This window comes from Ipomoea nil, unplaced genomic scaffold, assembly GCF_001879475.1.
Source record: "Ipomoea nil cultivar Tokyo-kokei standard unplaced genomic scaffold, Asagao_1.1 scaffold2480, whole genome shotgun sequence".
Taxonomy (NCBI): Eukaryota; Viridiplantae; Streptophyta; class Magnoliopsida; order Solanales; family Convolvulaceae; genus Ipomoea; species Ipomoea nil.
Window position 1 is genome coordinate 1,809,363 of NW_017618908.1, and position 24,877 is coordinate 1,834,239.

General features: G+C 37.6%; 2 protein-coding genes and 1 long non-coding RNA gene across 3 annotated transcripts; 1 reads left to right on the plus strand and 2 right to left on the minus strand.

The window, feature by feature from the left end:
• Positions 1-205: 205 nt before the first annotated feature.
• On the minus strand, positions 206-10,038 carry LOC109152721. Its single transcript, XM_019300372.1, has 13 exons — positions 8,572-10,038; positions 8,135-8,322; positions 7,822-8,032; positions 7,485-7,722; positions 7,223-7,373; positions 6,832-7,139; positions 6,630-6,636; positions 2,133-3,477; positions 1,633-1,820; positions 1,320-1,530; positions 983-1,220; positions 733-883; positions 206-649 (listed from the first exon to the last, which is right to left on the minus strand). Exons 1-13 carry the CDS (start codon positions 9,914-9,916, stop codon positions 341-343), a joined length of 4,890 nt encoding a protein of 1,629 aa, XP_019155917.1. The 5' UTR covers positions 9,917-10,038; the 3' UTR covers positions 206-340.
• Positions 10,039-10,684: 646 nt separating this feature from the next.
• On the minus strand, positions 10,685-22,410 carry LOC109152723. Its single transcript, XM_019300373.1, has 13 exons — positions 20,965-22,410; positions 20,696-20,883; positions 20,369-20,579; positions 20,017-20,254; positions 19,761-19,911; positions 19,370-19,677; positions 14,553-14,634; positions 12,493-13,747; positions 12,088-12,275; positions 11,761-11,971; positions 11,432-11,669; positions 11,176-11,326; positions 10,685-11,084 (listed from the first exon to the last, which is right to left on the minus strand). The coding sequence occupies exons 1-13, from the start codon at positions 22,286-22,288 to the stop codon at positions 10,776-10,778; spliced, it is 4,854 nt and encodes a 1,617-aa protein (XP_019155918.1). The 5' UTR covers positions 22,289-22,410; the 3' UTR covers positions 10,685-10,775.
• LOC109152846 lies at positions 16,620-18,672 on the plus strand. The gene is made up of 3 exons (XR_002049423.1): positions 16,620-16,774; positions 18,177-18,289; positions 18,508-18,672. It is a non-coding gene; the product is annotated as an uncharacterized LOC109152846 (long non-coding RNA).
• Positions 22,411-24,877: the final 2,467 nt, after the last annotated feature.

The window sequence follows — 24,877 nt, forward strand, 5'->3', positions numbered from 1 at the left end:
GTTGGGGAGTTTATACAGATCTAAGTACAAGCGGGTAAATGGGTGAATGGTGAAGCAGAGAAGTATCAGAAAGAATCTGTGATGGTTTAGAGCCACTGAAGGTAAGTCTTCTATTATCTGTTAAGTTCATGTCTATTCTCGTATCTAACTGTGTTACTCATTATGAACGACATTTAATATTTAATTCATTAAACTTGAACACAAATTCAAAATATCAAATCGTGTTTATTGAAAGTGAATCTTCTTTGTGCACCCATCATACTGCATCTGTCTAAATAGTTTGAATTTATAGTGTACCACTACACAACAAAATATCTTTATAAAGTAGTAAATTGCAACACTATCTTCCTTCCATAACTGAAATGGAGAGTTCATTCACTGTGAACTTCTCTGACTTGCCATCCTGAAACCTGTCGGGCACACTGAATCTCGACACAAATGCAGGCTTTTTTAGCTTTGCCAATGCCATATTTTCATTGCCTAACATCGACACCACATCCGACATAGATGGTCGGTCGACTGCAAAATCTTCAACACATAGTAGTCCCACATGTATGCACCTATGCAACTGTTCTTCATTGCCACACACATTGCTTATTGCTGGATCTACTAGCTGTAGCACTGCATCTCTGTTCCATAACTCCCAGGCCTGCAATGCAGTCAAACAAAAATGATTGCAAGCAGTTAAGTTAAAAACATGAAATTCAATGCTTAAAGTTGTATTAGGCTTACATGTTCCACCAAATTCAGTGGGCCATCCTCACTGCGGAAGTGATTGTTCTTCTTGCCGCTTATAATTTCTAGTACTAGTACTCCGAAGCTATAGACGTCGGACTTTGTAGAGAAAATACCCTCCATGGCATACTCAGGCGCCATATAACCACTATATTATATGAAAAGGAAACCAAGTTTGTAGTTATAAGCAAAGTTAGCTCTTGAAAAATGAAGCAAAACAACATGTTACTAACTAGTTCCTACTTACAATGTTCCACCTAGTCTCATTGTGTTTGCTTCTGTGGCATTTTGCCTGAGTATCTTAGCCATACCAAAGTCTGAAATTTTTGGATTCATATTCTCATCAAGCAATATGTTGCTAACTTTCATATCTCTGTGAATGATACGAACTCTTGAGTACTTGTGAAGGTAAAGCAAGCCTTGTGCAATTCCTTCAATGATGTTGAGGCGTTTCTCCCAAGTTAAATACTCTTTTCTTTCTGGATCTATGAATGATCATGAATGTTAACTTTACAATTAGGGAGTTAATATGCATCAACCATAGAGAATATATGGACTACCAAATAGGAAGTAGGATCAATTACCAAAGAGGTAAAAATCTAAACTTTTATTGGGCATGAACTCATAAATAAGCATCTTTTGGTCCCCATGAATGCAAAAACCAAGCAGCTTTACAAGATTTGTGTGCTGCAGTTTAGCTATCAACACCACCTCATTTTTGAACTCCATGAGTCCTTGAGTTGATCTTTCCGACAATTGTTTTATAGCTACTTCTTGTCCTTCAGGTGTTAGTCCCTAATACCAAAATTTCTAATAATAAGTTCTTCATCAAATAAGACTTATTACTCATTAAGCAACCAAGAAGCTATATATATTAGTTTCGAAATAAATGAGTACCTTGTAAACACTTCCAAAACCACCCTGTCCCAATTTGTAGTCAGAAGAGAAGTTATTTGTTGTAGCGGCGACCCATGCATAGCTAAATACTTTGAGACTGCCATTCTCGCCGTTGCTGAGCTCATTAATATCACTGTATTCTTCTAATGTCAATAGATCCTTCAGCTCTTGCTCTTTCCTTGCTTCTTCTGCAAATATATATTGAATCATATGATTATCAGAGACATTATTTTTATTAATGAAGGAAATCCGCAGTCATTTCTTGAGAAGACCTCTTGTAATCCTAGTAAGCCAAAGATTACAAAGACGTAAAGCAGTCTAGATTGTCCATAGGGTCATAGCTAACCAGTTTAAACTAAGAAAGTTGATCAACAGCTTCCATTGGAAGTAGAATTTGTAATTTTGTAGTTACTAAATCAATTGTCAGACCAACTTGACAATACCGTTATTATACAAAGTTAAATAGGCCGGCATGAATAAATCTATGGAACTGAGAGTACCTCGTTTTCTCCTTCTCCGGCGCAATAGAAGCAAGACGACCAGGACAGTGGACACTGCTATGGGTATAAGAATCCATATCCATGTCTTACTTGGTGACTTACCCTTTTCTGGACGGATAAGACGAAATAGAGGTACTGTACCCATTTGAGTGTTTTCCTGTTCAAACTGCAGATCTGTTCCCCTCCAGTACCCACAGCTCCCCTCAGGGTAGCTCCGGTAACCAACGCAATTGCAGTCGTTCCAGCAATTCTCCCTGCAGTCACTGGGACTACCACTAGAATTCTTAGGCGTAATGTCACCGCCGACCACTATAAGTCCATTTTCAGTGTCTCTCTTAAATGTCCCATCTCTTTGCCCAAACGTCTCGCCGCCACCCCGGCAAGAAGTGGGTTGCTCCCATAACTCGCACCCAATTGACTGCTGAGTTTCATTCTCATACCCGTAACAATTCCCCACGTCAACGATATGCATACTACCCACAATGTCGGCCAAAGCGCCTCCGGTGTCCAATTTCCAACCAGCGAGACGGTTTTTAACTTTTTGCTCGGGAGATAGAAATGGATCGGGCAGAGGCGTGACTGCATACCTGAAAGACTCTTCTTCTTTTGTTGATATGTTTACGTAGTCAAAGGTATGCAGGCCGTTGTAAAGGCCGCTGGAGTTAATGGTTATGTGCTGGAAATCAGTAGCGTTTATCAACTCTCCACTCGTCCAACGAACCACTCCTCGATTCTTTAGAACCAATCTTCGCTTTGTTGGTTCCCACTCGAGACTAAACGCCCCTACCGCCGGAATATCATCGTCTTGCCATGATGTTAGACTCCATTTCTTACCCGTTCTATGGTTCACTCCTAACTTCATCCCCGGCAAAAGGGTATCCGTGGGATTGTCGAAACTACTCCACAGTTCCTCCCCGTCGGAGTTGACCTCCCGGAGTACGAAGTTGCCGGAATCCAGTAAAGTTGCTGTGACATTTAGGCTGGTTTGGTTCAATGAAATCAGGATAGGGTTGCGTTGTCCTTCCGTATAGGTGAGTATCAATCTCCCAGAAGCATCTATTTGAAGGGTGGCGGAGGAATTTATGGGGAGAGGCGTTTCTCTGTTGCCTATCCATACCGGTTCGCTCGAATCACATGCTCTGCACTGTATTGCTAAATATGTCCTGTTGGTTCTCTCCGGCGTGAAGAACCCTAAGGTGAAGTTGTTGTTGGCTGAAACAAGCAAAGAGGAGGAGTTCAACGCGTCACCTTGTTTCAGAGTGTCGGTCTGCGAAGATGAAGCGATTGAGGCCACGGAACACAGAATCAGTAGGTAGAACACCACCTCCTCCATCAGACTATCATATTAATTAAGATTTGATTTTCTGTAGGTTATTAATAGTTTAATACTGGTGTTTCTGTTGCTTAAAAGTCAAAAGACTATAGCTGGAGAGTTCCAATTTTCTTTCTCAACTACTACTGCGACTAATCAAACAAACTCCATTTTTTTATTGACCAGAAAAATCTGTACTCACTATTTGAGAGTGTGCAAAAAATCTCTAGTTGAAAAATAATCAAGATGAAGTAAACTAATTTAGATTGATTCTTGTCAATAACTAACGGACTCAAATTAAGAAGATCAATAAGTGACTTCTCTCCGAATAGAATTGTCGTACTTGTAACATTGTGATTACAAAGTCAACCTAACCAATTTTGTTGGGATTGCCTCCAAACAAACATAATTTTTCAGAATTTATGTGAAAATCTTAAGTAAAATCATATTTAATGTGATCAATCAATACACTTCTGCATACAATAAATTCAACTCACACTTAGATAAATAAAGCTTCTCATTCACTGAATCATAGTTTGGAACAATATGAATGATTTTTGCCCATATGTGATTCAATACGTACTTTTCATGTCAATGTGAAAACTATCAACGCGTGCTCATAAATGAATCCGCACAAGTAACCATGAGGATTTGGTCAACACATGAGGATGAGGATTGATATCTCTAAATGTTAATCATACATGACTGTATAATGATAGTATAAAAATACAATAATACGAGTCTTAATGTAACACAACTACTAATAATAATAGACTCCTAATAATGTTGGTGCGATAGAACATTGAGCTTGCCACGTAGAAAGGTGAATCGCGGACCAGGAAGAGCCTTAGTAAAGACATCCGCTAGCTGATCTTTTGAGGAAATAAAATGAACCTGCAACTCCTTCTTTGTTACCTTGTCACGAACAAAGTGGTAGTCAATCTTCACATGCTTCGTCCTAACATGAAAAACTGGGTTAACACACAAGTAAGTGGCATCCAAATTGTCACACCAAAGAGTGGGTGGCGACCCCGGGCAGACACTCTAGTTTGGGTCGATAGTGTGTGAGGTTGATAGTGTAGGCATGTTTTCAAGATGTTGGGAACAAGATAGGCCTTTCTTAGCTTCTTACAATTATTATTGTGTGGACTATGACACATATATATGTGTGGATTATATTGTCAAATAATGTACATTCAATACATAAATAATATATTTTTAATATATTAAAAATGTACGTTGTATTCATGGAAAATACATTATTTTGTATAATGTAAATTCAATACACGAAGGCTCTGTTTGGCAAAGCTTATCTAGTTATCTAGGAGCTCATAACTTATTTTAAGTTATAAGTTATTAATAAGCTATAAGTTCCGTTTGGTAATGTTTTCAAAATAAACTAGTAGCTTAAAATAAGAGCTTATTTTGAAAATCTATTTTAGATAACATTTTAAAATAAGCTAGGAGCTTCCTAATTTTTTTTTTCATCTTTATCCTTATTATTTCAAATAAATGACATGTTTTAACCTTCTCAATTAAAATATTTTGACCTTTTCTCTTCTCCTATATTTTTATTCATCCTCCCTCCACAATTCTTCACCACTCAACAACTCTTTAAAGTTCTAACTCCAATCGTCCGTTCATAAATAAATCACATCATTTACCCTTACCAATTAAAAACTTTTTTTTGTTTTGTTTTAATTTAATATATATATCTGGTTTCAATATATATATATATATATATATATATATATATATATATATATATATATATATATATATATATATATATATATATTATAAAAACACAATTTTTTTTTTATAAATTAAATATATCTCATATATTTAATAATATAAAAATATTGTAATAATCACATCATTTACATTTTATGAAAATGTCTGTTTTAACCTTTTTACATTTATCAGTTTATCAAAAAGTTAATTTTACCAAACATTTTAAACCATAATAAGCTAATTAATAGCTCTTCAGTTTTCAGCTAAGTTTGTCAAACAAACATAGCCGAATATGCTTTTAGTATATTAAAATTTAAAAATGTACTTTTTATTATGATCCACACAACAATGTATGGATCATGGTCTACACAATAATTTGCCAGTTTTTTTTTTTTTTTTTTTTTTTTTTTTTTTTTTTTATCTCTACTATGTTTTTAATGGGCTTCATTGAGGGCTTTGTCCCACATGGCCCAGCCCATTATCACTACATGCTCATCCAGCTTAACTTCCAGTGTTCCGCGGAATTTTACAGATTTTCGTTCCGAAAATCCCGCCAATGTGAAGTGCAACCCAAGCTCTGTCACAGTTCAACACTTGAACCATGTCCTAGCAGGCTAGCACACTGATCAGGAAGAGCTGAGGAAGAGAGAATAGAGGTCGATGAGGAAGCTATCAGCGGCGACATTTCTGGAGACTTCACCGTCGGCAGCGGCGAGCCCTAACAAATCCGCCTGCGAGTCTCACAGGCACTTCGAGTTCAAGTTCACTTCGTTTAATGCTACTCCACTGACGCCAGAGGGGAGGGAAGAGTCCAGTGCCTATGCAGACTTCACGATGTCAATCTGAGGGACTTTGCGTCATCTGGACTGGATACTGTCAAGCGCCAGCTTGATCAGTCGCACTCGGAGACTCTCAAGGAGCTTGAGGCCAATAATTTCCATAAACGACTCAAGGTCTCTGCCTCTCTTTCACTTATACATCTTGTGAATTGAAGATTTTATTTGCTTGCATTGGTGTTTCTATCATTTCTGCTTTAATCTCCTGGCAGTTACAGATGCACAATTGCCCGTGCATACAGGTTTATCTGGAAATAATTTTTTGGTAGTTGATAATCTTATATTTTTGCTTATCTGTAGTAGTTAAATCTGGTGGATAATAAACTTGTCTTGATTTATGGTGAGGCATTTGATTGAAAAATTTCAGTATGCCCTTAACCTAATCCTTGCTCTTAAGGTTGCTTGTGCTAGACATCCTTTTTTATCGGAATGCATACATCTTTTGAGACTTATTATACTCTGTGCTTGTTGGGAGTTTATACAGATCTAAGTACAAGCGGGTAAATGGGTGAATGGTGAAGCAGAGAAGTATCAGAAAGATTCTGTTATGGTTTAGAGCCACTGAAGGTAAGTCTTCTATTATCTGTTAAGCCCATGTCTCTTCTCATATCTTACTGTATTACTCATTATGCACGACATTTAATATTTAATTAATTCATTAAACTTGAACACATATTCAAAATATCAAATCTTGTTTATTTAAAGTGAAACTTCTTTGTGCACCCATCATATATTCATACTGCATCTGTCTAAATAGTTTGAATTTATAGTGTACCACTACAACAAAATATCTTTATAAAGTAGTAAATTGCAACACTATCTTCCCCCCATAACTGAAATGGAGAGTTCATTCACTGTGAGCTTCTCTGACTTGTCATCCTGAAACCTGTCGGGCACACTGAATCTTGAGACAAATGCAGGCTTTTTTAGCTTTGGCAATGCCATATTTTCATTGCCTAACATCGACACCACATCCGACATAGATGGTCGGTCGACTGCAAAATCTTCGACACATAGTAGTCCCACATGTATGCACCCCCGCAACTGTTCTTCATTGCCACACACATTGCTTATTGCTGGATCCACTAGCTGCAGCACTGCATCTCTGTTCCATAACTCCCATGCCTGCAATGCAGTCAAACAATAATGGTTGCAAGCAGTTAAGTTAAAAACATGAAATTCAATGCTTAAAGTTGTATTAGGCTTACATGTTCCACCAAATTCAGGGGGCCATCCTCACTGCGGAAGTGATTGTTCTTCTTGCCGCTTATAATTTCCAGTACTAGTACTCCGAAGCTATAGACATCAGACTTTGTAGAGAAAATACCCTCCATAGCATACTCAGGGGCCATATAACCACTATATTATATTAAACCATACACATTAGATTGAAAAGGAAATCAAGTTTGTAGTTATTATAAGCAAACTTAGCTCTTGAAAAATAAATAAATTGAAGTCCTTCCGACTTACAATGTTCCACCTAGTCTCATTGTGTTTGCTTCCGTGGCATTTTGCCTGAGTATCTTGGCCATACCAAAGTCTGAAATTTTTGGATTCATATTCTTATCAAGCAATATGTTACTAACTTTCATATCTCTATGAATGATACGAACTCTTGAGTACTTGTGAAGGTAAAGCAGGCCTTGAGCAATTCCTTCAATGATGTTGAGGCGTTTCTCCCAAGTTAAATGCCCTTTTCTTTCTGGATCTGTGAATTATCTTGAATGTTAAATTTAAAATTAGGGAGTTAATATGCATCAACCATAGAGAATATATGGACTACCAAATAGGAAGTAGGAGTAATTACCAAAGAGGTAAAAATCTAAACTTTTATTGGGCATGAACTCATAAATAAGCATCTTTTGGTCCCCATGAATGCAAAAACCAAGCAGCTTTACGAGATTTGTGTGCTGGAGTTTAGCTATCAACACCACCTCATTTTTGAACTCCACGAGTCCTTGTGTTGATTTTTCCGATAATTGTTTTATAGCTACTTCTTCTCCTTCAGGTGTTAATCCCTAATACCAAAGTGTCTATAATCAGTTCTTGCTTCATCAATCAAGATTTATTACTCATTAACCAACCAAGAAGCTATATTAGTTTCGAATTAAATCGAGTACCTTGTAAACACTTCCAAAACCACCTTGTCCCAATTTATAGTCAGATGAAAAGTTTTTGGTTGTAGCGACCACCCATGCATAGCTAAATACTTTGAGACTGCCATTTTCCCCGCTGCTGAGCTCATGAATATCACTGTATTCCTCCAATGTCAATAGGTCCTTCAACTCTTGCTCTTTCCTTGCTTCTTCTGCAAATATATATTCAATCATATGATTATGAGAGACATTATTTTGAGTAATGAAAAAAATGCATTGGGTAGACCCATAGGGACATCTGACCGGTTCAAACTAAGAAAGCAGATAAACAGCTCTTATTGGAAGTAGAATTTGTAATTCTGCTGTTACTAAATCAATTGCCTAACCAACTTGACAAGACCGTTATTATACAAAGTTAAATAGGCCGGCATGAATAGATCTAGCTAAGAAACTGAGAGTACCTCGTTTTCTCCTTCTCCGGCACAGTAGAAGCAAGATGACGAGGACAGTGGATATTGCTATGGGTATAAGAATCCATATCCATGTCTTACTTCGTGGCTTACCCTTATCTGGACGGTTTAGAGCATATAGATGTACTGTATTACCAGCCTTGTCCTGTTCAAATTGCAGATCTGTTCCCCTCCAGTACCCACAGCTCCCCTCAGGGTAGCTCCGGTAACCAACGCAGTCGCAGTCGCTCCAGCAATTCTCCCTGCAGTCACTGGGGCTACCACTAGAATTCTCAGGCGTCATGTCACCGGGGTCCTGTAGACGCCCATTTTCAGTGTCTCTCATAAATGTCCCAGATCTTTCCTCAAACGTCTCGCCACCACCCCTGCAAGGGGGTTGCTCCCATAACTCGCACCCATTTGATTGCTGAGTTTCATCCTCATACCCATAGCAATTCCCCACGACAGCGATAGCTAGACCACCCATAATGTCGCGCAAATTGCCTCCGGTGTCCATTCTCCAACCAGCGAGACGATTTTTTATTTGGTCTTGGGGAGATAAATATGAAATAGGCGTTACTGCATAGCTGAAAGACTCTTCTTCTTTTTTTGATATGTTTACGTATTCAAAGGTATGTCGGCCGAAGTAAAGGCCGCTGTAGTTAACGGTTATGTGCTGGAAATCAGTAGCGCTCATCAACTCTCCACTCGTCCAGCGAACCACTCCTCGATTCTTGAGAACCAGCCGACGCTTGCTTGGTTCCCACTCCAGACTAAATGCCCCTGCCGCCGGATTATCATCGTCCTGCCATGATGTTAGACTCCATTTCTTACCCGTTCTATGGTTCACTCCTAACTTCATCCCCGGCAAAAGGGTATCCGTGGGATTGTCAAAACTACTCCACAGTTCCTCCCCCAATGAACCATCGGCGTTGACCTCCCGGAGTAGAAAGTTACCGGAATCTAGTAAAGTTGCTTCGACTTTATGGGTAGTTTGCTTTGATGAAAGCAGCAGGAAAGGGTTGCGTTGTCCTTCCGTATAGGTGAGTATCAATCTCCCAGAAGCATCTATTTGAAGGGTGGCGGAGGAATTTGTGGGGAGAGGCGTTTCTCTGTTGCCTATCCATACCGGTTCCCCGCTCGAATCACATTCCGTGCACTGTATTGCTAAATATGTCCTGTTGGTTCCCTCCGGCGTGAAGAACGCCAAGAACCCTAAGCTGAAGCTGTTGTTGGCAGAAACAAGTGGAGCGGAGGAGGAGTTCAAGGCATCACCTTGTTTAAGAGTGTCGGTCTGCGAAGATGAAGCAGTTGAGGCCACGGAACACAGAATCACTAGGAAGAACACCACCTTCATCAGACCACCACTAGATTAATATGCAATACATCCACTAAGTTGAATTTCTGTAGGTTATGAATAATGGTGTTTCGGTTGCTCAAAAACTCATTGGACCATAGTCCGGAACCTCCGGACTTAGTCACAAACATGATTTAACTAAAATCATATCTATTGTGATCAGTCCGTACATTTTTTTTTTTTATCGAATATGATGGACATAGTAACATGCAAAGTGTGCACCCTGATAGTGACGGTTGTCTGCTTGTTTGGGTTTTAAAAGAAAAACCAAAAAGGAAAGGGAAAAAATAGAACTGTGTTAGTTACTGTTTATGCCCCAAGTGAGCTGGTGTTTTTATCATTTCTGCTTTGATGTCCTGGCAGTTACAGATGCACAATTGCACATGCATACAGCTTTGGTTACATTTTACTCATTAGACATCTAATACTTCTACAGTTTGAACAGTTAGTGTTGATAAGGTTGATTAGTTATTAATTCATGTCTAGAATACAAGTTACTTTAGATAGGCCAGTTTACTTCGTTACGGAGTGATAGTTATTGCCATTTTTTGTTTGATTGTGCGTACAACTAAACATTATTTGATTGCCGTTTTTGGACTAGTTAATAGTCCAAAAACAAACTTATGAATTTATTTGATCTCTCTGCACACAAATGTGATTTGGAAGTGAAGAGTTTACGTTGACATGTGAGATTGGAAATAAATCTGTGGTGATTGATAATCTTAGATTAATGTTGCTTCTTTGTTCCAGAGGATGCAGAGCTTTTGATTAAATTATTGAAAATCTATCTATCTGGATAGTTTGAATTTATAATGTAACACTGTAACAAAATATTTTTATGTAGCAGTAAATTGAAGCACTATCTTGCCTCCATAGCTGAAATAGAGAGTTCATTTACTGTGAACTTCTCTGACTTGCCTTCTTGAATTTCGTCTGCTACACTGCATCTTGAGACAAATCCAGGTTTTTTGGGCTTTCGCAAAGCCATATTTTCATTAGTTAACATGGAAATCACATCAGACATTGATGGTCGGTCGGCTACAAAATATTCTACACATAGTAATCCTACATTTATGCATCTACACAACTGTTCTTCAATGCCATGCAAAATGCTTATTGCTGGATCTATGAGTTGTAGCACTGCATCTTTTTCCCATAACTCCCAGGCCTGCAATGCGGCCAAATAATAATGGTTGCAAGCAATTAGAATGCAGATTGCAAACATGAAATTCAATGCTTAAAAGTTGTATTATGCTTACATATTCCACCAAATTCAGGGGGCCATCTTCATTGTAGAAGTCATTATTCTTCCTGCCACTTACAATTTCCAATACTATTACTCCAAAACTGTAGACATCGGACTTTGTTGAAAAAATACCTTCCATGGCATACTCGGGAGACATGTAGCCGCTGTTTTGTATTGAAAATACACATTAGATTGGGAAGGAAGTGAAGTTTGCAGTTTGTTATTGAAGCAAAATAGTATATGAATAAATTGAAGTTCTTCCCACTTACTATGTTCCACCGCGTCTCATTGTATTTGCTTCAGTGACATTTTGCCTAAGTATTTTGGCCATACCAAAGTCTGCAATTTTTGGATTCATATTCTCATCAAGTAGTATGTTGCTGACTTTCAAGTCTCTATGAATGATTCTAACTCTTGAATACTTGTGAAGGTAAAGTAAGCCTTGCGCGATCCCTTCAATAATATTGAGACGCTTTTCCCAAGTTAAATACTCTTTTCGATTTGGATCTGTGCATTATTGTGAGAACTAGGGAGTTGATATGCATCCAATTAATTGGAAAAAAATGTGCATTCAAGTGAATAAAGTACGAGTAAATACCAAAGAGGAAAAAATCTAAGCTTTTATTCGGCATGAACTCATAAATGAGCATCTTTTGGTCTCCATGAATGCAAAAACCAAGCAGCTTCACAAGATTTGTGTGCTGGAGTTTAGCTATCAACACGACCTCATTTTTGAACTCCATGAGTCCTTGTTTTGATGTTTCCGACAATTGTTTTATAGCAACTTCTTGTCTTTCAGGTGTTATACCCTAATATCAAAGGCGACTTTATGATCAATATTTGCTCAGTCAAACAAGACATAGTCATCAAGTAATTAATAAGTTGTGGAGCTTATAGTTAATCAACAAATGAAGTTAAAGAGTACCTTATAAACCGTTCCAAAACCGCCATGTCCCAATTTGCAATCTAATGAGAAGTTATTTGTTGTAGCAACAATCCATGTATAACTAAAAGCTTTGAGATTGTTATTCTCGGTATTGTTGAGTTCATGAATATCACTATATTCCTCCAATGTCAATAATTCCTTCAGTTCTTGTTCTTTCCTAACTTCTTCTGCCAGTATATATGTAATTAATTAGATGACTATACAAGATATTATTGTACACAACGTAGGATATTATTTAAATGTAAGCGAAACAATGAACCGTCATGGTTAAAACAAATTCGAGTCGTGTATAGCATACTTTCCTTAAAATCTTATTCGCTAACACATGAGAATTTAGAAGGTTGAGCAAAAGTTTTCAAAGTAGAGAGTCATAATTGAAAGTACCTCGTTTTCTCCCTCTCCGGCGAAGAAGAAGCATGACGAGCAGGACAGTGGACGTTGCCATGGGTATAAGAATCCATATCCATATCTTACTTCGTGGCTTACCCTTATCTGGACGGTTTATAACATATAGATGTGGTGTATTACCAGCCCTGTCCTGTTGAAATTGCAGATCTGTTCCCCTCCAGTACCCACAGCTCCCCTCATCAGGGTAGCTCCGGTAACCAAAGCAGTCACAGTCGTTCCAGCAATTCTCCCTGCAGTCACTGGGGCTACCACTAGAATTCTTAGGCGTCATCTCACCGTCGACCATTATAATTCTATTTTCAGTGTCTCTCTTAAATACTGTCCCAGATCTTTCCTCAAACGTCTGCCCACCACCCCTGCAAGGTGGTTGCTCCCATAACTCGCACCCTATTGATTGCTGAGCTTCATTCTCATACCCGTAACAATTTCTCACGTCAATGATAACTCGAGAACCTATAATGTCGCCCAGAAAGCCTCCGGCGTCCATTCTCCAACCAGCGAGACGGTTTTTTATTGTGTCTTGGGGAGATAAAAATGGAGCAGGCGTTACTGCATAACTGAAAGACTCTTCTTCTTTTGTTGAAATGTTTATGTATTTAAAGGTGTGGGCGGCAAAGCCGTTAATGGATACGTGCTGGAAATCTGTAGCGTTCATCAACTCTCCACTGGTCCAACGAACCACTCCTCGATTCTTGATAACCAGTCGGCGCTTTGTTGGTTCCCACTCGAGACTAAACGCCCCTGCCGCCGGATTATGATCGTCCTGCCATGATGTTAGAGTCCAATTCCTACCCGTTCTATGGTTCACTCCTAACTTCATCCCCGGCAAAAGGGTATCCGTGGGATTGTCGAAACTACTCCACAGTTCCTCCCCGTCGGAGTTGACCTCCCGGAGTACGAAGTTGCCGGAATCCAGTAAAGTTGCTTCCACTTTAAGACTAGTTTGCTTTGATGAAAGCATCAGGTAAGGATTGTCTTGCCCTTCACCAGTATGTGTGAGTATTAATCTCCCAGAAGCATCTATTTGAAGGGTGGCGGGGGAACTTATGGGTAGAGGCGTTTCTCTGTTGCCTATCCATACCGGATCACTCCAATTACATGCTCTGCACTGTATTGCTAAATATGTGTTGTTGCTTCTCTTCGGATGGAAGAACCCTAAGGTGAAGTTGTTGTTGGCTGAAACAAGAAAAGAGGAGGAATTCAACGCGTCACCTTGTTTCAGAGTGTCGGTCTGCGAAGATGAAGCAATTGAGGGCAGGGAACACAGAATGAGTAGGAAGAACACCACCTCCTCCATCAGACCATCAGATTAATTAAGATTTGATTTTCTGGAGGTTATTAATAATGGTGTTTCTGTTGTTGCTTAAAAGTCAAAAGATTATTGCTGGAGAGTTCCAATTTTCTTTCTCAACTACTACTACGACTAATCAAACAAATGTGATTTTTCTTAATTAGCAAGTAGGGATGTCAATTATACACGAATTGAAAATCCATTCTTCATCCAGACAGGAAGAAAATTGAAAATCAGGGGACAGAGATGGGGATGAGGAACTTTAATTCCTTATGGGGATTGGAACTTGAGGGTACTCTCACCATCCTGCATTCTAGTCACACAATGCACACATATGTATTATACTCGTATATAATATATAATTTTAGTATTACTTTAAATTGAAAATGAATATAGATGACTATTTATTTAAACGTATTTATATTTTTATTCATTTTTATAAGTTATATATAAATGGAGTAGGGAATTTTCCAATCCTTGGATCATCCTTGTGGGGGATAGGTATGGTGAGATTTTTCCCTGTTAAGGATATGTGTGGCTGGCATTTTATCTCTTTATATTTGTGGTAGTTATGCTCCTGTAGAATAGGTGTGTTTGAACAAGTTGTTACAACCTCCTACTATTCTCCCTCACTTATACACTATTTATAGTTTGTTATTTTACATCAATGAAGTACAGTTTATAATCTTTACATGGTATCAAGAGCCTTGAATCTCCTACGAAGTTTTTTTTATCTCCTACCCACATGACTTTCACTGCAGCCACTGCTATAGCCACAAACAATATAATCCAACTGAATGCCCCTACAAACTTTCCCATTAAACTTACTACCATGAATTTCCCAATGTGGAGACGTCAAGTACAGTTTATAATCTTTGCATTCCCTTCCTCACGGGATGGGGATGGGGACGGGGACGGGGAATGGGGAGAAAAGTTGGAGGCAGCGATAGGGTATGCCCCTAACCCTACCTCTTTGACATCTTTATTTACAAAGAAACCTTAACTAAAATTATATCTAAACATGTACACTTCTACTTACAATAAATTCAAATCAAATAAGATCCTTAATGTCAATATTTAAATGAAACTTGTTATTTACTAGACCAATATAATGGAACGGAACAATAGCAATGATTTTTGTTCATATGTGATTGTAATACTTTCCATGTCATGGGAAAACTATCAATGCTCAAATGAATCCACAACCATGAGGATTTGGTCAACACAATGAGAATATTAGAAATTTCTTAATCACCATTATTGATCTTTTATCTTCACTTGGTACATAACGTGTTCTTTGAAACTATGAAAGTTATTGTTGCGGCTTCTTGTGGAATACAAAATTTATAAGAAACACCTCTAAAGACTAAAGGTATGTGGCGTAATGAGTGAAATATGATATGAAACAGAAGGTCACGAATTTAATTCTTATTAACACATTTTTTATTGAGTATGACACACATAGTAACATGTAAAGTGTGTATCCGGATAGTGACTACTGCCTGTTCGTTTGGGTTTTAAAAGAAACTAAAAAAGAAATAGAAAAAAATGATGTTGGTTACGGTTTACACTTTACACACCAAGCAAACTTGTGTAGTGCACGAGCTCGCTTGATGTTGGTCACGGCTTAATTTTTTTTGTCTTCATTATTATTATTATTATTATTATTATTATTATTATTATTATTATTATGGTGAGCCCCACCAATACACCATAAGTATAAAGCACGCACCGGCTTGATTTATTGAATTTAAGTACCAATTTAAGGGCAAATTATGCCCTGGACCCGTGTCCACAATGAATTGTGGACACGGGCCCAAAACGACATCATTTTTTAAAAAAAACGCGTCATTTTGTTAAAAAAAAAAAATCGCGCGCGTTTTGTCGTTAACGGCGTTATTTTTTTTTTTTTTGATTATGAATGTACAGTTATGCCGTTATGAATGTACAGTTATGCAATTATGAAATTATGAACACAGAGCTCTAACATTATGAACTTACAATTATGAACATATATAGTGATAAAATTATGACCATGGAGCTTTAAAATTGTGAATATAGAGCTTCGAAGATTATGAATGTACAGTTATAGAGTTATGAATCTACAGTTATGAGATTATGAATCTACAGTTATGGAATTATGAATGTACAGTTATTGATCGAATTATGAACAAAGAGCTCTAACATTATGAACTTACAATTATGAACATATAGTGATAAAATTATGAACATAGAGCTCTAAAATTGTGAACATAGAGCTTCGAAAATTATGAATGTACAATTATGGAGTTATGAATGTACAGTTATGACGTTATGAATGTACAGTTATAGAGTTATGAATGTACAGTTATAGAGTTATGAACGTACAGTTATGGAGTTATGAATGTATAGTTATTAACATATAGTAATAAAATTATGAACATATACTTCTATAACAAAGTGATCTGAAATTAAAAAAAAAAAAAAAAAAAAAAAAAAAAGAGATAACAGTGCCTAACGGCACTGTTACCCGTGTTGCTTGCTGGACACGGGTCCAAGGCATAACGATTGCAATTTAAGGTACCAAATTACGTTTATTAAAAGCAATAAAAGCAAATTTTATTTTAAATACGCTCTAATTTGGGCCGATATAGTGCGAGGTATATACTGTGGGCTTGGTTTCAAAATTTTGGGAACAAGTTGGGCTTCATAGAAAGCTTGGTCTTGCTTGCCACATGGCCCAGCCCATTTTCACAACATGCATATCTATCTTTTACAGTTTTACTTCCAGTCCTCCGTCCGAAAATCCCGCCACTGAGAATTGCAACCAAAATCTCTCTCTGTTGATCAGAAAGAGCTGAGGAAGAGATCCACGAGGAAGCTATCAGCGCCGAAATTTCTTTAGACGTCACCGTAAGCAGCGGCGCCACCGAGTCTCCCGATCAGGGAGCTTGATGCCAATCATTTTCATCTTCAGAAACGACTAAGGTCGCTGCCTCTCCTTCACTAAATTTTGTGAATTGAAGATTTTATTTCCTAGCGCTGGTGTTTTTATCATTTCTGCTTTGAATTCCTGGCAGTTACAGATGCACAATTGCACATACATACAGCTTTTGGTTACATTTACTCATTAGACATGAAGACATCTAATACTTCTAGAGTTTAGAACAGTTAGTGTTAATAAGGTTGATTAGTTATTAATTCAAGTCTAGAATACAAGTTACTATAGATAAGCCAGTTTACTTCATTAGGGAGTAATAATTATTGACATATTTCTGTTTGTTTTTGGACTATTAACTAAAATGTTTAGTTGTACGCACAATCAAACATATGAATTTATTTGATCTCTCTGCACACAAATGTGATTTGGAAGTGAAGAGTTTATGTTGACATGTCAGATTGGAAATAAATCTGTGGTGATTGATAATCTTAGATTGTTGCTTCTTTGTACCAGAGGATGCATAGCTTTTGCAACTGGACTATTTTATTAGTTTGGCTTCTGCTTATACACTTTTCAACCTAAGGCTTGGTGCCAAAATGTATAAAAGTCACTGTAATCATGATATAACATGCCTGGCCTTGCAATGTAGTGAAATTTGATTACTTTTGGCATGTGTTTCTTATATTTGCTCAGCATATTGTTTGAAAGTAGTTCTTAGGAGCAAATTGATTGGTTATAGACTTGTAGTTCAATGTGGTAGATAATAAACTTGTCTTGATTTATGTTGAGGCATTTGATTGGAGTTTGTTTTAACACAATATAAATTTCATTTTCTTGAACTTCCACATGATATCTTACACGATTAAGAATATTGTAAGGTGTATTATTGGAGTTTATGAAGGTTCAGAATATGGATACATTTAGAAATATAGAACTTCCAAACTACGATGGACCAAGGATTTGTAATGGTTGGTAACTTATGGTATTGTATCACTGACTGATATTTTTGTTGCCAAGTTTAATATGCATCTTGCACCAGTGTGGAATTTGTGACTTTATATTCCAAGCTCTCTTCAAATCTTATGTATATTACAATTCATGCTTATTCCAAATATGCTCAGCAGGCTGTTCAGTTCAGTACTTCAGTTAAGGAATTTCAAGTCTATGCATGGTTGCTTCTTCAAATAACAAATTGTGAATCTTTCCTCATTCAGTGTTAAATGAATGTAGTTGAATCTCTTTGCTGCCCAAACTGTATCGAGGATTTGACTCAATTACAATACTCTGTTGTTTACTCTTTAAAATTTTCCTAGCTGGAGAAAAAGGGAAACTTAGTTCTGAAAACTTTTGTATTTAGTGACCAAAATCATAATATGAGATTTTACATCTTAGTTTAAAATAAGGTTTCTTTTTACAGTTATTATAACTGTACTTGTGCTGTTTGTACAGATCCAAGCAGAGGCATGGCAACGGGTGATTACAGAAGCCTTTGAGTCTCTGAGGATCAATTACAGGATCCCATCAACTTCAACATGCTATTCATATTCTGACTGGAAACATAGGTAAGTAAACTACTAAACTTATGCACTTGCTTGATTGATGTCTGCTATTTACACTTCTTGAAGCATGCACATCTTCCTAAGGGAATCTATTGTCTTGTCAATTATCTTGTGTGTATATGTAGAAGCGTAAAACATGAAATCAGAATATCACTATTTAGAACAAGAATATAAAATGTCTGACCCATTGATGACAACTATTTTTTTGGTACATCATTAAGGAACCCCTAGGGGCGACTACTTCACTCTTCGTATAGCAATGCCTAGCCCATCAGCCTAAAGCAAATCAACCATATTATCTTGCCGTTGACCCAAGACTATAGTATCTCAACTCTGGTCCTGTCCCAATTGGCAAGAAAATTTTCGCATATATTTCCTTCCCTCAAGGTATGGGATATCTTCATGATACTGCATAGAGAAACAAGTTTCTTACAATTTGCAATGAGCGGTGACAATTCCTGGTATGCATCCAAATCTCTAAGCATTGTTTTCACCACCATGGCACCATTTCCGAGTCCGACTCAACTACTACTCTATTCCACCCCTTTTCCTTAACTAACTGAATCCCCTTCCGTAGCATCCAAAGTTCGGTCGAGCCCTACCTTTACCATAAACCCCAGCTTCTTCCCGCCAAGATGATCTTGGACAAGTCCACCTGCACTTGCTAACCCCATAGTCATCTTTTGAACTCCATCCGTATTGAGTTTGACCCATCTTTCCTCTGGTGGCACCCAGGCCGCCCACCACGAGGTATCCCTTGATAAATACTTTGTTGATGACAACTATGAAACTCTACTAACTACAACCGAATGGAGTTATTAAAGACATGAGCCTAGGTAACGGTTTGAGCTAGCAATATTAATTTTTAATCTTAATTTTATTAAAATTTTAATTATAATAACCAAATTAGATAAAGATTAAATAAAAATATGATTTTAGTTGGAAACTTGAATTGGAATCGATTATATATCTATCACATAGTGTTTTAAAAAAAAAAAATATTGAAAGTCTATTTCTGGATAGTTTGAATTTATAATGTAACACTGTAACAAAATATTTCTATGAAATAGTGAATTGCAGCACTATCTTGCCTCCATAGCTGAAATAGAGAGTTCATTTACTGTGAACTTCTCTGACTTGCCTTCTTGAATTTCGTCTGCTACACTGCATCTTGAGACAAATCCAGGTTTTTTGGGCTTTCGCAAAGCCATATTTTCATTAGTTAACATGGTAATCACATCGGACATTGATGGTCGGTCGGCTACAAAATATTCTACACATAGTAATCCTACATTTATGCATCTACACAACTTTTCTTCAGTGCCACGCAAAATGCTTATTGCTGGATCTATGAGCTGTAGCACTGCGTCTTTTTCCCATAACTCCCAGGCCTGCAATGCCACCAAATAATAATGGTTGCAAGCAATTAGAATGCAGACATGAAATTCAATGCTTAAAGTTGTATTATGCTTACATATTCCACCAAATTCAGGGGGCCATCTTCATTGTAGAAGTCATTATTCTTCCTGCCACTTACAATTTCCAATACTATTACTCCAAAACTGTAAACATCGGACTTTGTTGAAAAAATACCTTCCATGGCATACTCGGGAGACATGTAACCACTGTTTTATATTGAAAGTACACATTAGATGGGGAAGGAAGTGAAGTTTGCAGTTTGTTATTGAAGCAAAATAGTATATGAATAAATTGAAGTTCTTCCCACTTACTATGTTCCACCTCGTCTCATTGTGTTTGCTTCAGTGACATTTTGCCTAAGTATCTTGGCCATACCAAAGTCTGCAATTTTTGGATTCATATTCTCATCAAGTAGTATGTTGCTGACTTTCAAGTCTCTATGAATGATTCTAACTCTTGAATACTTGTGAAGGTAAAGTAAGCCTTGTGCGATCCCTTCAATAATATTGAGACGTCTCCCCCAGGTTAAGTACTCTTTTCGATTTGGATCTGTGCATTATTGTGAGAACCAGGGAGTTGATATGCATCAAGTATAGAGAGTACATAGACTACCAATTAACTGGGAAAAATGTGCATTCAAGTGAATAAAGTACGAGCATATACCAAAGAGGAAAAAATCTAAGCTTTTATTCGGCATGAACTCATAAATAAGCATCTTTTGGTCTCCATGAATGCAAAAACCAAGCAGCTTCACAAGATTTGTGTGCTGGAGTTTAGCTATCAACACGACCTCATTTTTGAACTCCACTAGTCCTTGTTTTGATGTTTCTGACAATTGTTTTATAGCAACTTCTTGTCTTTCAGGTGTTATACCCTAATATCAAAGGTGATTTTATGATCAATATTTGCTCAGTCAAACAAGACATTGCCATCAAGTAATTAATACGTTGTGGAGCTTATAGTTAATTAGCAAATGAAATTAAAGAGTACCTTATAAACCGTTCCAAAACCGCCATGTCCCAATTTGCAATCTAATGAGAAGTTATTTGTTGTAGCAACAATCCATGTATAACTAAAAGCTCTGAGACTGGTATTCTCGGTATTGTTGAGTTCATGAATATCACTATATTCCTCCAATGTCAATAATTCCTTCAGCTCTTGTTCTTTCCTGTCTTCTTCTGGCGGTATATATTTAATTAATTGGATTATTGTACACAATTCAATTGGGGCATGAATAGATTAAGAAATTTTGAGAGTACCTCGATTTCTCCTTCTCCAGCGCAATAGAAGCAAGACGACCAGGACAGTGGACATTGCCGTGGCCGTGGGTATAAGAATCCATATCCACTTCTTACTTTGTGACTTCCTCTTATCTACAAGAACATATAGACGTTCTGTATTACCAATGTTGTCCTGCTCAAATTGCAAATCTGTTCCCCTCCAGTACCCACACCACCCCTCAAGGCCCTCATCACGGTAACCAAAGCAGTCGCAGTCGTTCCAGCAATTCTCCCTGCAGTCACCGGAGCTGCCACCGGGATTCTTAGGCGTCGGGTCTTCATAGATAACTAGACGTCCATCTTCAGTGTCTCTCATAAATGTCCCAGATCTTTCCTCAAACCTCTGACCAGCTCTCCTGCATCCCCAAAACTCGCACCCTCTTGATTGCTGAGTTTCATACCCATACCCGTAACAATTGCGCACGTCAATGATGAATTGATTATCTATCACATCGTACAAAACGCCTCGGCTGTCCAATCTCCAACCGGCGGTACGATTTTCACCGAATAGATAGCTAAAATACTCTTCATCTTTGGTTGAAATGTTAACGAATTTAAAGGTGTCACCGCTGAAGCCTCTGCTAAAGGATCTGTACTGGAAACCAACAGCATTATTCATCAACTCTCCAGTACTCCAGTGAACCATTCCTCCATACTTGATTACCAGTCGACGCTTGCTTGGTTCCCACTCTAGACTATATGCCCCGGCCGCCGGAAAACGATCGTCTTTCCATGATGTTAGAGTCCAGTTCCTTCCCGTTCTATGGTTCACTCCTAACTTCATCCCCGGAAAAAGGGTATTCGTGGGATAGTCGAAGCTACTCCATAGTTCCTCCCCGAATGAACCATCGGCGTTGACTTCCCGGAGTACGAAGTTGCCGGAATCCAGTAAAGTTGCTGTGACATTAAGGCTAGTTTGCTTTGAAGAAAGCAGGTAAGGTTTTCCTTGTACTTGTTCTTGGGTATATGTGAGTACTAATCTCCCATAAGCATCTATATGAAGTCCGGCAGAATCATTTGTGGGGAGAGGTGTTTCTCTGTTGGCTATCCACACCGATACATCCCAATCTCTCTCTGAAAACCGTATTGCTAAGTAAGTCCTTTTGGTTCTCTCCGGCGTAAAGAATCCTAAGGTGAAGTTGTAATTGGCAGAAATAAGAAAAGTGGAGTTAGAGGAGTTCATTCTCAATGCATCGCCTTGTTTCAGAGTGTTCGTTAGCGATGATGATGCCATTGATGAGGGAACTGAACACAGAACCAGTAGGAAGAACACCACCCGATCCATCGCGACATTAAAATTCATCCACTCACTTCATCTTTTGTATGTTCGATTCTAATAATGGTGTTTCTCTTGCTTAAAGACCAATGACCGATCCGTTGGAGACTTGGACTTTTCTTCCTCAACTACTATCAACACTCAATCAACACAATGTGTGTACACTGGACTTTTCTTAGTCACCAACATTGAAAATTGGGTTTTATGTATACTTCCTATTTTTTATGTGATTTAATGGCTCAGTTGATAGGGTTAAATGTCGATGTGTATAAAGAATCTTTTCGTTTTGGACATAATTCACAGTGATTTAATGACTCAACTGACAGGATTAAATGTCGATGTGCATAAGGGATCTTTTCGTTTTGAACATAATTCCCACAATGTGACTGTTGAAGTTCGAACCTTCATATTTTCTCTTAATTCCCACATTGTGACTGTTGAAGTTCGAATCTTAGTCTTTTCTCTTAAATATTGTTTATTGAACCAGTAAGTTAACCGGATATCAATAAGAGCAAGTGTGGGTAATATTATCATTTAATTATAATTCATTCATCATAGCTGACATGAGCTCCAACTACTCTTTTATTACCGAGTGAGTGACAAATGTCAAGTATATTAACCTCAACAATAATACAATATCATAAAATTTATCGTTTGTTTATTCAAATACACTCTATTTTGCGCTGATAGAGTGTGACTTAGTCATTATACTGCCATATTGTAAGGTGAACAATTAAAATACAGATTCATTTTTAGGACATTGCCTAAAAAATGAATATTGAATATACTAAAATTGAACATATATGGACAACCACTTTGCATTGTGGATCATGGATCACATTTCAATTTGCTGAGATTTATCAATCATTACTATGGACTAGGGTTTAGCTTGTATTGTGGACCATTGTCTAAAACGCTATTAAGATTATGTGTCTACGACTCTTCGGTTAACGTATTTTGGTTTATCAATTAGAGCATATAAATAAATTGAAGGCACATAATATGTTAATTACAGATATATAATATGTTAATTATAGTAGATACATAATTTATGTGTGTGAAGACTGCAATTAATATATTATTTGCCTTCAATTTAGTTATAAGCACATAAGTTCACATAATATGTTAAAATGCATGGATATAATTTGAATATTATTTTAAATCAAGGTCCACATGGTATAATTTGCAGTTGTTATGCCATGGAACGGTGTCCAAGGTGGACATGGTTCCAAATTGTCTTCAGAAAGTCTATGTTTATAATTATTGAACTCTATGTTCATAATTATAAAATTTTATGTTCATAATTTTTGAACTTCATATTCACAATTATTGAACTCCAAATTGTCTTCAAGAAGTCTATGTTCATAATTACTGAACTCTATGTTCATAATTTTTGAACTTCATATTCACAATTATAGAACTCTATGTTCATAATTATATAACTCTATGTTTATAATCTTTGAACCATATATCCCAATTATGAACCGTTTTGAAACCATGTCCATCTTACAAGATAGACATGGTTCCACAGCATAATTTGTCTAGGTTTATAGTGTGGGCCTGTTCTCTAGTTTCTATACAAGTTTTAATTGGGCTTCGTCTCACATGGCCAGCCCATGCGTCCAGTTTTCCGTGCCAAACTGCCTTCCAAAAGTCCCGCCACTGTGATTTGCAACTCAAATCTCTCACAGTTCAACACTTCAACCACCTCCTAGCACATTGATCAGAAAGAGGTGATGAAGAGATTGACGATGAAGCTATCAGCGGCGAGAACCTCAAGACGGTCGCCGATCTGAGGGACTTTATGCCATCTGGAATGGATACTATCAGTCCCACTCGATCAGAGACTCTCAAGGAGCTTGAGGCCGATCATTTCCATCCTCGGAAACGACTCAGGTCTCTGCCTCTCGCTCACTAACTCTTAGGTGTTTTTTTTATCATTTCTGATTTTATTTTCTGGCAATTACAGATGGACATTTGCGCATACGTACAGGCTTTGGTTACATTTAATGATAGATATCTAATACTTGTAGAACAGTTAGTGTGTTAAGGTCTGATTAGTTATGTATTCCCATCTTAACTGTAATTAGTCGAGTTCCTGTTACTATTGATTCAAGTCTAGAGCACAGGTTTACTTATGTAGTGTCTACATGCTTAAAATTAAACAACTGAACTTATGAACATATTTGATCTCTCTACACAGATGTTATCTGGAGGTGAAGAGTTTATGTTGAAATGTCAGATTGGAAATAAATTTGTGGTGGTTGCTAATCTTAGATTGTTGCTTATTTGTTCTAGAGGCCGCAAAGCTGCAGAGTTTTTGCAACTGAACTATCTTATTAGTTTGGCTTCTGCTTATACACTTTTTAACCTAAGGCTTGGTGCCAAAATGTATAAAAGTCACCTAATCATGATATTACATGTCTTATCCCAAAAGCTTAAATCCTCAAATCCAAGGGTCTCCACATCTTGGCCCGATAGAGCATTTGGGAAGATGTAAATTAAGGTGACTCAATGGCTCAGCAGACAGGGCCAAATGCCGATACGCACAAGGGATCTGCCCACTTTGGGCATAATCCCCACACTACTGCCGTCGAGGTTCGGACCTTGGTCTTT